Raw genomic sequence first — 17459 nt, 5'->3', positions numbered from 1 at the left:
GAGAGAGAGAGGGGGGGGGGGGAGGGAGGGAAGGAGAGGTGGAGTGCGCACCAGCGGACTGCCTCAGTGTTCGTCCGTATGTTCAAGGTGCACATCGACGACCGCTGCGGCACCACCCGGGAGGGGGGTAAAACACCTCGTCACCAGAGAGAATAGCGGATACGTGTAAGGGAGGGGGGGGGAAATAACGTTGTTTTGTTTTTGTTTGGTTTTTTTTAACGGATTAGACGAAATATGGAGGTTCCACACGTGGAACACAACCTCGCCAGTCCCACGAGTCCGTGCGTGGACCTGAAGACCCTGGACAATCTACAGCTGTGCGATAGAGAAGGTAAGTGCGCGTGCGTGTGCGCGCGAGCATGCGAGAGCGTGTGTTATGTGTGGTATACTGCCCAAACATACTGCTTTGGCTTCATCACTGATCTCTGGGTGAAGAGGAGAAGCTTGCCAACTGACGGGAAAATAAAGTCCCTCTTCTGGAAATTGTGGCAACACTGTCTGATGCAACCATGCAGACACGAGCCCTCGCCGGCATGGCGTTGTGGATTTGCTGACTCCGATGAAATTAGGCGATTGAATCTGGATGGTGTTGTGTGCACATGGAGGGAGAGAGCCGATGTGGATGAAGCGGCCAACGCCGCAAGGCTCAGGGGTTTCGTCCCTTGTCCATGCTGCAGGTAGACCTTTGCCCCCCCCCCCCGCCGCCTCGCCAGGGCCGCGGCAGACACAGGTAACCACGTGCTATGGAGTACCGAGCGTATGCAGGTTTCCCTTCTAACCAATCACTACGCCAGCTGATTCCACGCGTTAGTCTGTCCTCTCAGTTTATGGGCCAGATCCCCAATCACTGAAACGATCTGATGCATAGCACAAATGTATGGTAACCATGACCCTTAACCCCGCACGTGTTGGGACCACCTGATAGGTGGGGTGAACACCAGCACAGGGGCTGGTGACCTTTTATGTTTGAGAGCGTTGATCATAAATCCGAATCCCCACGGAAATTAGCCGCGTTTCTTCCCGCTGGTCTCGGCTGTTGTCTCCTAAACGATATGAGCAGAGGGTAATGATGAACAAACACCCACAGTGTAGTGTGACAGAGAGTTGTCTTTGTTAAGCGGCCAGGCAAAGTGACAGCATGGCATCGTGGCACGGGGCTTGGATTTGCTACTGGAGCATGTTGGAGAAAGGCTATTGATGATATTGCGATGGATGCATTTGTTTTCCTTTCCTTTCTTGCCGTAACACGTCACTTAAGAATAAAAGGGGCTTTGGCGTCGCTGGAACAACGGCCCCGGCCTGACGCAGAGTGCTCTGGCAGGACGGATAAATGGCCTTAAATCCTCTGTTTGGTATTCCTGACACCCTGTTTTATGGTTGCTCTCGCTTTCTAAAATTCTGGAATGGTCACACGTGTACAGACACCTCCTCAAAGGGAAACGAGCAGGCGAGAGGGAAAGGGATGGTGGGGGGGGGGGTTACAGATAATTCTGCATAGTCATGGGAGAGCCTCGGAGCAGCCCCTCGTTTAATAAAGGTTTTCCTCGCAGAGATCTCTTACAAGTCATAACCCCCAACCCTATTATATTGATTATATTGCACCCAAGCTTCAGGTTATACGGTTAATTAAGCTTCACATTCAAATGGCAGTCGATGATGCCCACTATCCTCATCAGGGTGAACAAGGCGCTTCAACCAATAACATGAACTGAAGCTCTTATGATTGGTCTGTAATATCTATGGAGAATGGAGAAACATGGTTATCTCCAGTGTCTTTATGCATGCTCAATAATCCAGGTAAGAAAATCACAGGAAGTTGAATCAGTTCCTCTGGACACAACGTTTACCCAGGGGTTATCTATGATGTTTCTCCATGTCTGGAGAGAGCTCCTCGAGCAAGGTAAGATCTGCCATGTTGCAAAAAAATTGCGGCGTCTCAGTGTCTGTGTTGTTGCCTTTTATATGATTTAACAACGTGTCTACATTGTGGCATTGCAATTACCATCCTTTCTAATTGAGATACTTGTCAGTTATTCAATCGTGCTTACATGGTTTTGTGCATTAAGTGAAGTACCTAAGCAGCTACAAAACAAACAAATAAATAGATTACCAATGTGTTGTCATCCTCTTTTCTGTACAGTTTACTCATATCTATCCCCTTTCCACTTGGTGGATGGCGTTTCTTTGTCAGTTCTCCTTTTCTTTTTGGGTGGCACGGTGGTCCAGTGGTTAGTGCTGTTGCCTCACAGCGAGAAGGTCCTTGGTTCGAACCCCAGGCCATCCCAGGTCCTTTCTGTGTGGAGTTTGCATGTTCTCCCCGTGTCTGTGTGGGTTTCCTCCGGGTGCTCCGGTTTCCTCCCACCATCAAGACATGCATGTTAGGGTTAATACTCCTGCCTGTGCCCCTGAGCAAGGCAATGGAAAGAGGACTGGTGTTGGTCCCCTGGTGCTGCAGCTGCCCACTGCTCCTATACAAAAGGATGGGTTAAATGCACAAGATCTTGTGCATGGTCCATAATGGCTGCATAGTTTCAGGTATAAGTGCAACTGATAAATTACACACGGTTTCGAACACTCCCAAGCAGCAACCCCTGCTGATATTTTTGCACCTCTAAAATATGGGGTGGTCAAGTCAATACAAGATCAACCTCATTTCTGGTTTTTCAGCAGCTGACCTCCCAGTCCTCCAGATTTTGACTAAAGATTTTGGGATGAGCAAGGTAAATTTGTCAATTCTCGAAATGATCTCAAAACAGAATTCAATGTATGAAGAGTGATAATAATGTTTAAAAATATCACATCCAGTATTGAAAATAAAAAGTGCCTGAAGTTATTTTGTTAGTCATGCGCTGAAGTTATCGGTATCCTTTTCACGACATCATAGTTTTATTTCGTACTGTTAATTGATTGGTCAGATTCTGTATCCCGTTAAATGTTTGAAACTTACAAAATCAGGAGTGTCAGTCTGCCTGCATGTAAAATACAACCCATTTCCATCACAGCGTTTCACATTTCTCTGCTCCTTTCTGTAATCTCTATTTTTCTTAATTCACGGAAAATTCCTGCTAACAGAGGCTGTCTTCTGCTCCTGGAGGAGTTGCATTCAGAAAAAAGGGTGAAGAATGAGTCATTTCAGGGACGAGCTGGAGTTTTCTGCTGTTGCTTAATTCATAGATGAAACAGAAATCTCCCAGGTTTGGATTTACATAAACAGCTTCTAGCACCATGGAAACTATTTCATGCCTCAGAAACTTGGATAAATAATCTCCTTTTCAGTTTGACGGCTGTCACTTGGATGCTGTGGAACGAGATCAGGGAAGGGGTGCAGGTAAATAAGCTGCAGAGGAGTTATGAATCCCCCTGAGGATGGCAAAGTTCAGGCTAAGATTGGAGGGAGACTAGTATGTCGTTTTCATCAGCCTCAAGTTTCTTCAAGTGGACAAAGACCAAGACAACTGAAATGCTGCTTTGACCCCAGACTTGCTGGCTATGATCACAGGGCTTTCCTTTATTATCGCAGATTAATGTGGCAAAAAATGTTGCACATCAAATTGTAAATTTTAAACTGAGATTTAAAAAAAAGTTGTCAAATGTTCTGCAAACCGGGGTAATGTACTTCAAGAATCGAATAATTTACGATCAGTGTGGCAGAGTGGGGGGCGTGCACCAGCTGTCCTGAGTTGGTCTAATTAACTCAGGGCAGATAAATTGGCTCCACGCCTCCTAATAGAGACGCCAGTGAAAGGACTTTGAATGAACGTTTATTTTTTAGTCTTTTTCACGTGGCTTTAACTCTGGTGTTTATTAAACGTTGTTTTAATAAATGGGCTGCTGTGCCATCATTGACGATATGTGCGCGTGTCTCTGGTAATGGCAGCGACCTTGCCACAGTATCTACACTTAATAGAGACGGCCGTCAGTGATTTTATGGCCCTCCTCCTTAAGATGGGAGCATGGCAACGGGAGCCCAGCCTCACGGACAAAACGTTTGTATGAAATCCATTTGCAACTCCCAAAATGTTATAGCAAAATTCAGGGGGCAGTCGGGGAACTGCCACAGTCGGGACGCGAACCCACATCCACCGCTCCGCAAGCGACAACGTTAACCAGTCGATTAAAGGCTCTAACTCGTTAATTAAGGACCAACATGTTCACTTATCCATGCACGTTACGTACGGATGACAGCGGATGTACCGCCCCACAACGGTTCTTGTCCAATCCGACCTGAGCAACGGTTTCTATGTGAGGGAGGGCCGTCAAGCGTTCAACAGACAGGAAAACGCCGAAACGTTCATGGGACCTCCGACTCGTAAACTATGTATACGAAACGTTTGGAGGGGGTCTACTTTTCTTTCCTTTCCCGAAACACACAACGCAAGAAGAGCGACGTCGGCAGTGGATTAAGCCGTGTGGCAGACCCCCATGTCAGCCTGTTCCATCCAAAATCAGCAGAAATACGTTCGTCTGTCCCAAGGTAAGCTCGCTATTAGCTATTATCGATAGCTAATATAGCCAACGTATGTTACTTTTACTCACACAATGATTATTACCATTATCAACAAATCAACGTATTGCTAACAAAATAACTTTATCAAGGTACATAATAAACGTAGCTTAGTCTCTGGCCAGAGACATTTAATCTAGCGACAGCTAGCCCACTAACTTTATAACTTCGTTATCCTAGTCACAAGTTAGCCAGGCTCCAAACTCTCATCTCGGAACACAAAAGGCCCGCGGGGAGGGGGGGGGGGGTCGGCCAGTCTGCCCTCTCCCCATATCCGGCCTTTTCTCCCCCTCTGTGAGCTCCAGGCGGGGACTGGCCGTTCGGCAAAGTCAACACACCCGCGGAGGCCTCTCGTCGGCCTTATTTGGCCAAAAATCCTGGTTAAATAAAACGCAGGGCAGTTCCCCTGGCACTGCAGCGGGTCCCCGACCGACCGGGAGACCATACAGGACCCCCTGAGTAAAAGCACGCCGCGGTGTACCCCTGCCAAAGTCAACACTATTATAAGATGATGGATTATGAAAAAGATTCCAATAATAGCTGACATGTTGAACTTGCCCTACAATGCAAGAGCACGATTGGTCCACAGTGTTATTATGGGTGTGTTTCAGAATTAGTTGATGGGGTTTCTCATTCTTTGAGGCCACCGGTAAACTTAATCCTCAATTACAGTCCCACGGAAGTCACCATTAATGTATCTGTCCACCGCAAACTGCAACCCCTTTCTGCCTTGCACAGGATGATATTAAGGATGACTTACTCCTAAATACATCCCTTATTTTCTCTGAGAATGCTCTGATTCTTCCTTCATGTTTTGGTGTTTTCCAGCTTCTTCCTGGATGGTTCTGAAAAGCTTGACGGGCGTAGCAACAGTAACTGGGGCGGGGGGGGGGGCTTTGTGAAAGGTCAGTTGAGGCCACCCATTCAGATGTACTTTAATCTCAGTTTGTACTCAATGTCTATAATAACGCTTAATGACCGACCTCCCAGATCCTTACCCTGACCTTATCCACACCAAACCCTTACCAAAGCTTAACATCTCTAACCCAATATCTATGCATAACCGTTTCTAACCTACTACCTAATTCAAACCTTACATCTAAACTTAACCATCTTCACTGTAATACTTTAGCACCTCTTATCTAGTATTATTAAAACAAATTATGTGAGTGGATGTCCTCAGCTACATTCTTATTCATCCATATGTTGAAATACATTGTATGCATGTGACAGAGCAGGATTTGATATGTTTACATGCCAGACATAAAGTATAGACCTGTGTTCTTGTCAGAGAGTGGTGTAGTCACATCTGAACTTGAGATGCATCATACTGTATGTATGTGAGAAAACGCTGGCAACCAACATATTTTGGGAAAGGCAAATAAGTTGTATATGAACATGACACCTAGTTGTGCAGTGGAGGCCAGTCAGTTTGGGCTTTAAATCTCTCCCTGGTTGCTAGCTTAGTCTGTTGCTTTGAGGGTGGTGTTAGAGATGTGGGGGCTAATGCAGGTTACCCTCGATCTGAAGCACTCTCATGGGGTTTGAGGTTCTCAATCTTGCCCTGTCTGGGCCTTAATATTGACTTTTTCGACCGGCGATGTGGTCTAGCGCTTTTGAAGAAGGCACGGTGATATAAATTAGCTGAGAGGTGAAACCCTCATATGAGGCTGGAGGGCTGCACTCTCCCCTTTAGATCTCCATCAGGTCTGTAGGAGCCAGCACAGTGGCACTTCCTCCAGGATTTAAGAAGTCGCTTTAGGCCTGGGTCTGTCTCCTGCCTTGATCTTTGAGAGAAAATAGGTAAATGGAGGTTATTCCATAAGGTCTCTGTTGGGACTTGGAAGCATTCAGGTTCCTTAAAGACAATGTGAAATGACATTCAGAATGCACCTTACTTCCATGATGTGATTTACTCTTTTACAATGTAAAACAATTTGTGTTCCAGACACAAGGCAATGCATCACTGAAGTTGCTGGCATTGACAGCTTGTGGGCTTATACCCTGTATGTTTTTGCTTCTTCCAAGCTGCTCTGATGTGCTAAAAATATTTAAGCTAGTAGCTAAATTTTAATTAATCAATTTATGTGTAATTTACCAATTCCTATGTTGTTTATGTCACCTCTTTCTTGCCATTGGTGTTTGATAGGTCACCCATATCCCCCAAAATTACAGCATATTTCACCTTTTTAAAGCGCTTTGTCTGCCCATAATGCTGGCTCCCCCCTGTCTGCTGCATCGCTTGCTCTCATAGAAAATGAATCAAGTCTGGTAATAAGTTGGCGGAGTTGCTTCATGTCTTTAGTCAACGTCTTGGTCCACAGGTCTGAGAAGGGGACAGCGTTTTGAGGGTTAATTGCAGGACTGAACTGCTCTCTTTGGCACATGAAGGTCTCCGTGTCCACTTCGGTATCTGGCCTGGCCAGGATAAAGTATGCCGTGGAAAATAAAAACAAAAAAAAAAAAAAAAAACAATGGAAAAGTATGAAGATTATCCCGGTTCTTATATGATCCATTGTGACTTGAGTCCCTTTGTTGTTCTCTGCTTTCAAACAACAACCTCATCCAAAGCATGGTGATGAAGCAGGATGATGGAAATTTCCCCCAGGAGTGCAGCAGCCCCCTAGGGGCTCAGAGTCCTCTGTTTCCCCTAAATCCAGGGGCATCAGCTGGAGGAGCCATGTTTTAGTGGTGTTTAAAATACTGACCTTCAGGCTGGAGGGAGAATTCATTACACACTAATGAGAGGAGGGGAAAGAGCATGCAGAGTGGAGAGGAAAATTGAAGAGTAGAAGTGGAGTGGTTCATATGAGAAATCCAGGATTTTTCATCACAAAATATAACATTTACTCACTGAAAGCAGCGAAAAAGCACTCACTGCATCTGTAGTTTGACATCCTTCACATTTGAACTAGAAGACCGCAAGGTGAAATACCATTAACACGCTAATGGCAGTTCCTAATGGACACTGAAGCAGACTCACTATGTAGTACAGTCTGAGGTGGTTGGTACAAATTCTCTCGCACAGATCTTTTTTTTGGGGGGGTCCCCCCCCCTTTTTCTCCCCACTCCCCCATTATCCTACTTTTCTGAGCTGTCCTGGTCACTGCTCCACCCCCTCTGCCAATCCGGGGAGGGCTGCAGACTACCATATGCCTCCTCCAATACATGTGGAGTCGCCAGCCGCTTCTTTTCACCTGACAGTGAGGAGTTTTGCTAGGGGGACGTAGAACATGGGCGGATCACGGCATTCCCCCCAGTCCCCCCGCCCCCAAACAGGCGCCCTAACCGATTAGAGGAGGCGCTAGTGCAGTGACCAGGACACACGCCCACATCTGGCTTCCCTCCCACAGACAGTCAACTGTGTCCGTCGAGACACCCAACCAAGCCGGAGGCAACATGGGGATTTGATCCGGCGATCCCCGTGTTGGTAGGCAACGGAATAGACTGCTACGCTACCTGGATGCCCCCTCGCACAGATCTTTAACCATACACGTTTTCTTATTTTCTAATATGTTAGCTGACAGATTCTGCTGACAAATCTTGTGTGCTCTTCTTGCAGCCACATGCGTTAGTGGTAATTTTGTCAGGGATGGTGATGAAGATGATGACAGCAAATGTATTGTATTGTTGAGACCCTCATATCAAAGATACAGCATGTTTTAATCATAATAAATGCTTTTCTGTGAATTAGGTAAATGAGAGGAATGCTTATTCATTTGCAAAATAACTGCCATAGGACTTTACAGTAGATTAGAAGAGATTACGATAAAGCAGGGATAAGATAGTGTCATGTGTATTTGGACTAGTTCTTGCATAACCTATGCTTGCTTGCACTGTTAAGAGCAAAGCATTAAACTGCTCTAGAAGAGTCAAACAAAAAAGTTTTTTTTAACCCCGTCTGCTGTTTTGGTACATATGTAAATGCGGGCCATTTATGTAACAGCACTGGAAGATGATGACTGGTTTGAGTGGTTTGGGTTGACTGGGAATATAAATTGCAGTCAGACAGAGTGAAAAAGAGCAGAGTGAAATAAATGAAAAGGAAGTTAGTTCCCTGTTATACAAGAGTAATCCTCTCCAGTGCCCTAAAGCCAAGATAGCAAGGAACAGCATTTACCATTTTAAGAAACATTGTACTTATATTATAAATTAGGAATGTGGTTGATGCCCCAATCCAGAGTTACTGGATAGTAACTTTTCACTCACATTTTTACTTTTCACTCATATGTGTGCAACTTCCAAATTACAAACAGAACTGAAAATGCTCTCAAGGCTCCTAATTCCTGTTGAATCTGTCCCTTAAGGAGTCCCTTTAATTATAGATGGCCACTATAGGATTGTGTTTCATAGAAAAGCTTCTATGTATTGAAGGCAAGGCAAGGCAAATTTACTTGTGTAGCACATTTCAGCAAACAAGGCATTTCAAAACGCTTTACATCAAACATAAAAGGCATTAAGACAAAATGTAAAAGCAACATAAGGCAATAAAAAAACGTTTAAATACAAATAAAAAGGTAGAGTAAAAGTTACAGTGCAGTGTAAGATGATAATCAAAAGGTCTTGATGCATGCTCAATAATCCAGGTAAAGAAATCCCAGACAGTTGAATCAGTCCCCCAGCTGACTGCAGGTATCCCCAACCTTATAGACAGTACAGTTGCATAATGACTGAATCTGGCACAGCTGTGTCACAACCGAAACCAGTGAACGGTTCCATATGCAAATTGCCGTGACCATTAATTTGAGTTAAAATGACCACATGTACTATTCACAGAGGATTGGGGAATAGTAACAATCACAGCATTGTAAGATGATGACAGATAACAACAATAATAATAAATAATAAGTAATCATTACATTAATATAGCACTTGTCTAGACACCCAAAGATGTACTCTTAGCCCCCCCCCCCCCCCCACACACACACACAGTTTCTGGCATCTATTCTTAACCCGTTGGGGGGCAGTAATGACTTATCACATTCAGAACACGGTGGATTTGTGGATAAGGTGAGGGACATTGGAGGGGATGAAACAATGGTCTCTTATGATGTTATGTCTCTCTTCATGTGCGTTCCTCTTGATGAAGCAGTGGAGGTAGTCCATGTGAAATGACAGGACGACCCCACCCTTGGCAATAGGACCACCCTTAACGCTGACCAAGTATGTTTGCTCCTGAAACTGTCTTCAGTCCACGTACTTCACATACAGGGGGCAGTAATATAGGCAGAAACATGGGTGTCCTATGGGTTCGCCAGTTTCATCTATGGTTGCCAACTTGCATATGGAGGAAGTGGGTTTTTTTGGGTGGGGGCAAGTATAAAAGCACTAATAAATTGATATGTAAATAGTAATTTTGTTTTGTTAATTAAATGATTGTGTTCTGAAATGTATCATATTTAAAAAAAACAGAAAACAAAAATATGGGTTAAATTTGATGTATTGTACAGAAGAAACCCGTGACCTGTCCTCCACCTACAGCAGTGATTTGCAAGATAAAACGTTATGCAAAATCATGTTAGTTCCTTTACAGTCAGTCATTATGTACAAATGATATCAAACCCCAGAGGCCAAACATGTCACCTAACAAAGGGGGGAAAAGGAAGGAGGTATTAAAATATGGATGGTCTTAAGTAAATAAAGGCTCTCCAGCTGCAGAGGCCAAACATATCATCCTACAAACCACAAAGGACACAGGTTTGTTTGTAACAAAGGTACTGAGCTGAGCATGGTCTTGTCTACCTCACTGTGTAAAGCAAAGTATTAACAATGTCCACAAAGGCCAACTGTGACAAAATGTATGCACAGTCTGATACCATAGCATGCAAAATACTTGAGAGAAGCATATACATTCTGCCATATGTTTGTAAAAAGGAATTCGTAGATTTTCAGAATCAGTCATGTTTGTTGGCCATGTAGATTTGCACATACCTGGAATTTGATTCCGGTTTCATGGCTCTCGGTGTACTTAACATAGAATAACAACACTAAAACACAACAATCTTCAGATATATACACAAGGATTGATTATATACAGGTGAAATAAGAGGTGAGAAACTGCAGAGAGTATATCAGAGATGTTGAAATAAATATTAGCAGATTACTTGCCTGAGGTAAATGGACATGACAGCTTGCTGGTATACATAAAATGTACAGTATATACAAGATGGTTGGATTTATTTGACAATGTTAAGCATTCATTTAAGTGACAGTCCGTGGAAAGAAACTGTTTTAATATCTGGTTGTTTTGGGGTACAGTGCTCTGTAGCACCTACCAGAGGGTGGGAGTTTGAACAGGGTGTGATGGGTCTGCAGTGATGTTACCTGCCCGTTTTCTGACTCTGGAGATGTATAAGTCCTGAATAGAGGGCAGGTTGGCACCAAGGATTTTTTTCTGCAGACTTAACTGTGTTGTAGTCTGTCCCTGTGTTGTTTGGTGGCTGATCCAAACAAGACAGTGATGGATGTGCAGGACAGACTGGATTATTGCAATGTAGAACTGAATCAGCAATTACTGAGGCAGACTGAATTACCTGAGCTGAAGGAGAAAGTATATCCTCTACTGGGCCTTTTTGATGACTGTCTATGTTGGATGCCCATCAGGTCCTGGGAGATTGTGGAACCCAGATATCTGTAGGTTTTCACCATAGACATTGCTGTGCTTTTGAGTATGGTGGGGGGGCAGTGTTGGCAGGGGGGCTCCTGAAGTCCACTATCATCGCCACAGTTTTGAGCGTGTTCAGCTCAAAGTTGTTATGGTCGTACCAGAGGGGCAGCTGTTCAACCTCCCATCTATATGCAGACTTATCACCATCCCGGATAAGGCCGATGATGGTTGAATCGTCCGTGAACTTCAGGAGTTTAACAGACGGGTCACCTGAGGTGCAGTCATTTGTGTAGAGGGAGAAGAGTAGAGAGGAGAGCACACATTCCTGGGGGGCTCCAGTGCTGATTGTCTGGGTGCTGGATGTGTTTTTCCCCAGCCTCACAAGCTGCCTGCTGTCTGTCAGGAAGTTTTTAATCCACTGGTAGGTGGGGGCTGGTACAGTTAGCCAAGTGAGTTTGGAGTGGAGGACATCTGGGATGATGGTATTGAACGCTGAGCTGAAGTCCACAAACAGCACCCTTGCGTATGTCCCTGGAGAGTTGAGGTGTTGGAAGATGTAGTGCAATCCCATGTTGACTGCATCCTTCACTGACCTGTTTGCTCAGTAGGCAGACTGCAGGGGGTCGAGCAAGGGGCCTGTGATTTCCTTCAGGTGGGCCAACACCAGTCTCTCAAAGGATTTCATGACCACAGATGTTAGAGCAATGGGCCTGTAGTCATTTAATCCTGTGATACGGGGTTTCTTGGGGACCAGGATGATAGTGGAGCTTTTAAAGCAAGAGGGGACTTCACACAGTTCCAGTGATCTGTCGAAGATCAGTGTGAATATGGAGGCCAGCAGGTCAGTACAGACTTTCAGACAGGAGGATGACACGCCATCCAGGCCTGATGCCTTCCTGGTCTTGTCTCTGGAAGAGCTGGCGCACATCATCAACACAGATCCTGAGTGTGGGTGGGGGGTCGGTGGAGAGGGGAGAGTGGCGGGCAGGGAGTGCAGTTGGTTGTGTATTGTTGCTGGATAGGCTGAGGGTAGTGACAGTTTGCTCATCAAACCTGTAGTAAAACCCATTTAGATCATCAGCCAGTTGATGGTTGCCTGGTGTGTGGGGTGTGGTCTTCTGTAGTTGGTAATGTCTTTCAAACCTCTCCAAACTGATGCTGGGTTGTTGGCAGAAAACCTGTTTTTCAACTTGTCAGAGTAGCACCTTTTTGCCACTTCGATCTCCTTTTTCAGTGTGTTCCTGGCTTTGTTGTACTGGATCCTATCTCGACTCCTGTAGGCTTCCTCTTTGGCCTGGTGTAGCTGCCTGAATTTTGCCGTGTACCAGGGCTTATTGTTGTTGAAGGTACAGAAAGTTTTAGTTGGCACACACATATCCTCACAAAAGCTGACGTAAGATGTCACAGTGTCAGTAAGTTCATCCAAGTCTGTAGATGCAGCCTCAAAAACACTCCAATCAGTGCAGTCGAGGCAGGCCTGGAGCTCCAGTTTTGACTCATTGGCCCATTTCCTCACAGTTTTAACCACAGGCTTTACAGATGTTAGTTTTTGCCTGTAGGCTGGGGTAAGATGAATCAGACAGTGATCAGCGAGTCCCAGGGCTGCACAGGGGACAGAGAGATAGGCGTCCTGTAGTATTGTGCCGCAATGATCCAGTGTCTTTGTCCATGGTTGGACATTTAACATGCTGTCTATATTTTGGCAGTTCATGGCTGAGGTTTGCTCTGTTAAAATCCCCAAAGATAATGAGTAGGGAGTCTGGATTTTTGTGCTCCATATTTGTAATTTGATCAGCCAGGTGTTTTAATGCCTCTTTAACACAGGCCTGGGGTGGGATATAGACATCGACCAGAATAAATGATGAATGGTGGAGTGTGCCAGCCACGAAACTACAGAGAAGGTGTCAACTGAAAAATACCTGTCAGTCTGAAAGCCTGAGATGAAAGATCAACTTGGAGGAAATAAGAATTTTCAGCAAGCTAGCTAACATTGTTATCTATCCTGTTAGATACAGTAATGTAACCAATTTGACAACTTGATAGGTAGATAACCTAGCATTGTTGGCTAACATTAGCTAGATAATTGACCAAATACTCATTCAGAGTGACAGACAACTAAGGTAACATTAGCTAGCGAGCTAATTTGAAAACATCATTACATGCGATGATGTCCATCTTAGTACATGGGCCAGACCTGGAAATTTCATGTATCGGTACCATCTTAGGTGACAAAGGTTAAATGGTCCTACATTGTTCTTAAAATTTCAATGAACAAATTGATATATATCTATATAGACCTGTCAAAACAGTAGCTAAATATATTTTACAAGCCGTAATAGGTCAGCTCATTTACGGAGAACAGTGGCAATAATCTGGATGTAACGTGTCCCTCAACAAAATACACCAAGTCTCTCAATCTCTCTGTTCTGAAGAGGAGAAGAGGGTAAGGCTGAAGCATACAGCGAAAGCGGGCGATTGAGACACTGGTCCTGGCCAAGAAGAAAAAATAAGGACAGAGCCTTCTAGCCCTGCCCCCCCCCCCGACCTATAGCAAAGCATACTCTTTCATATTCACATTTGTAATTTTTCTTTTCACATTTTAACATGATTTCTGACACAGAGCGGGTATGGAAAGTAATAATTTTGAAGATAATTGTGCACCTGGTGGGGCTGCCCTTTGTTAATTTTCTTTGTAAATATGAGCATGTCATATGTAAAGGTACATTTGCACTTTTTGCTCAGTCTTGTAATTCTGTTAGCTTGTGACCAGCACCAGAGTAATCCTAAAAGACATCAGAAATGAGCTTATTTTAAAAAATAAAAAAAAATCTCTGGGGGAGCATACCCTCGGACCCTCCCTAGCGGATCCGTATTTTTTTCTGCTCATGCATTCTTCTCACCTTTTTCATCCCTAACCAGTTTGTATGCCTTCTGTTTGCAAAATAAGGGGACAACTTGAGGTTTACTGTGTTCAGTCCCACCATATTCATAGCAAAACCTCAACAATTGTAGGCCTCATCTCCAACAAGGATGAAACCCAGTACCGCACTGAAGTAGACCAAGCTGTCACTTGGTGCGCCAACAACAACCTTCTCCTCAATACAGCCAAAATCCAAGAACTCATTATTGGCTTCCAATGCATGCCGAATCCCAAAACACCCATACAAATGAACGGAGACCCCATCACCACCACCAACTCTTTTAAATTCCTTGGAACATACATCAGCAGTAACCTAAAGTGGAAAATTAACACTGAACACATCATTGCAAAAGCTCAACAATGACTTTACTTTCTTAGGCAGTTTAAAAAATACCAGATCAAACATCAACTGCTTGTTCTGTTTTACTCAGCCATTATCGAATCCATCATAACATCTTCCGTTACAGTATGGTACGGCGGCACGGACAGTCAAACACGGAAAAAACTACAGCGGATTGTCAAGAAGGCATCCAAAATCATGGGCAACCCACTCCCCTCAGTTGAATCTCGACATACTCACCGGACTGTAAAGTGAGCAGAGAAGATCATCTCCGATCCCTCACATCCCACTCATCACCTCTTCCAGCTCCCTCCCTCAGGGTGGCACTACAGGTCACTGTCCACTAAGACTAAACGCTTCACAAACAGTTTTTTCCCCTAGCCTTCAGGACTCTTAAATTCCTCCCTATAGTCTGCTCCTCACACACCAGGGGTCAGGAACCTTTTTGACTGGGAGAGCCATAAAAGCCAAATATTTCTAAATATATTTCATTGAGAGCCATATAGTATTTTTAACGTATAATAAATTAAATATGTCTTACTTTTAATGCGACTTCTGGTGCTGCATGGTTTTGCTGATGGCCTTGTAGTCTGGTTCATACGTGGTGAGGTTGAGCTTCATGCAGGTGTTGAGGCTTCCATCAGTTAAACGTGAGCGTAGGTTGGTCTTAATGTTCCTCATATGCGAGAATGACTGCTCACATGCATATGTAGAGCCAAACATGGTCAATACGGCAATACTCACATGCTGCATTGTGTGGTATGTCACAGGAAGCTCGTTCCAAGTTTTAAGAATCAGCTGGTTTTCAGGTTGAAGATTTTTTATTTCTGTCCACTTGTGTTCCCTCGCCAGCTCTGCTCGCTGTCGCGCAAGACTTTCCAACTCTCCATTAAGTGACTTGAACTTACTCATCCACATGTCTGATGCCTTCAGGTCAGCAACTTCCAGCTCAAAGTCTCCGATAGAGACCCCGGGGATGCATGTCAGGTCGATTTTGTCCACTGCACACTCATGTGGATGAGTGATGAACTTGAAAAGACCAGTACGCGCGCGAAATTCTCCAAAACGTGCTTTGAATGACTGCAGGAGATTGGACGTAAAGCCAGCTAGCTGCTGGAGATCCAGATGTTGAGTGGAGTCACTTGCTAAGCATGCATCTCTAAATTGTTGCAGTCTTTCAAAGTGCAGAAGACGACCTGTTTCAATGTCCCTGAGAAAGACTCCCAGCTTGCTTTCAAATGCAAACACTGCTTGTTGAAGGGATGAGATTGTATTTCCAATACCTTGCATTTTCACATTGAGCTGGTTCAGATGGCCAGTTATGTCCACGAGATAGTGAAACTGCAGGAGCCAGTCAGTGTTGTCTAGCTCAGGATGCTTGACGCCTTTCATTTCAAGAAAAGTCCGGATTTCACTCAGGCAAGCTGCAAAACGGCTGAGCACCTTCCCCCTTGACAACCAACGCACGTTGCTGTGTAAAAGCAGACCGGGATAATGATTCCCAACTTCTTCTAACAGAGCTTTAAACTGGCGATCATTTAAAGCTCGGGCAACAATAAAGTTGACCACTCGAATGACCAGAGACATCACCTCGCCAAGCTCCTGGCCACATGTCTGAGCGCAAAGCGCCTCCTGGTGCAGGATGCAATGAAAACTTAGGATGGCTCTCTTTTCATGTTCACGGAGAAGCGCTACAAATCCTTTGTTCTTCCCCAACATACAGGGTGCACCATCAGTACAGACAGAAATAAGTTTATCCATCGGTAGTTTTTTTTCTTTAGCAAACTCCATGAAAGACGCGAATAAATCCTCTCCTCTTGTTGTCCCTTTCATTGGCAAAACAGCCAAGCTTTCCTCACGCAGTGTGTCACCTGCAGCATACCTGGCAATGATACTGCACTGAGATAGATGGCTAACGTCTGTTGACTCATCTAACGCGAGAGAAAAGTATGTCCTGGCGTTTATGTCCTTACTTTGTGTTTCCTCGACTTGATTTGCCATCATGATGCTACGATCGTGCACAGTTCTTGCTGACAGGGGCATGACTTTTATTCGTTTGATTATCTTGTCTTTATTCTGGAAGTCATCAAACAGTTCATTGGCCACATCAAGCATGAATGTTTTGGCATACTCGCCATCTGTGAATGACTTTCCATTCCTTACTATTGCCAAAGCCCCCGCAAAGCTAGCGGAATTCCCGTCACCTTGCTTGGGCCACACACGTAGTTGCTGCTGACTCGTCTGCACTCTCCGCTGTAGCTCCTCGCGTGCCCTTTTCCTGCTGGCCCCCGCTGGAGATTTCCATGCAAATGAAGCATGGTGCGTATCGAAGTGCCGCTTTGTATTTGACCGTTTCATCGATGCAATGTTATCATTGCATATTAGACATACCGCAGATCCTGCTCTCTCCACAAATGCAGATTCCTCTGACCACGCAGCCTGGAATGCACGGTAATCATCGTCTTTTTTTCTTTTCGCCATCTTTTCCGTTACAAGGGTTGAAGCGGATAAACTAGTTGGCTATCTGATAAAATTGATTTTTTTCACCTTTACAATGACCCGGACATGCTCGCAAGCCATTGGTTCCCGACCCGACCCACGGGTGACCCGTGACCCGAAATATCACAAGTATTTTAAAATCAGTTCCAAACTGATTTTTTTTTTAAAAAAATTTTCAACTCAAAATTGTCTGGGAGCCATATGCCGTCACCAGAAGAGCCATATATGGCTCGCGAGCCATAGGTTCCCGACCGCTGTCACACACCATGGGCATGCGTACTATCAGTCCGCTAATTGTGCGTAATATGTTTGTTTGTGTTAGTCTGTAACTGTATTGTTCATGATAATATGTGGAGTGTCTGCTGTTGTCCATATATGTATTGTGCTGCAGAGTTTAATGTGTACCAAAAATAAGTTCCACCGGCTTTGGTCATGTGGCTAATAAAAAAATCTAATCTAATTAATCTAATCTAACTGTTCCTCATGTTCTTTCATGTAGCACAAAAAGGTCAAGGTCTTAATTTACAAATTGACAAAGCAAAATGGACTAGCAGGGTATCTATCCTTTAATCCCAGAGTCCAACACCTA

The 17459-nt window shown here is 44.5% G+C and overlaps 1 protein-coding gene across 1 annotated transcript in view; it reads left to right on the top strand.

Annotated features, from left to right (window-relative positions):
- Window positions 1–234: 234 nt before the first annotated feature.
- The window catches only part of LOC130127943 (phytanoyl-CoA hydroxylase-interacting protein-like), a 47480-nt gene continuing 30255 nt past the window's right edge, over window positions 235–17459 (top strand). Inside the window, exon 1 of the mRNA XM_056297657.1 lies at window positions 235–331. Coding sequence (XP_056153632.1) covers window positions 235–331 — 97 coding nt within the window. The remainder of the gene's footprint in view (window positions 332–17459) is intronic.

Source organism: Lampris incognitus, chromosome 17 (assembly GCF_029633865.1).
Source record: "Lampris incognitus isolate fLamInc1 chromosome 17, fLamInc1.hap2, whole genome shotgun sequence".
Classification (NCBI taxonomy): domain Eukaryota; kingdom Metazoa; phylum Chordata; class Actinopteri; order Lampriformes; family Lampridae; genus Lampris; species Lampris incognitus.
This window is presented reverse-complemented; position numbering and strand designations above follow the sequence as displayed.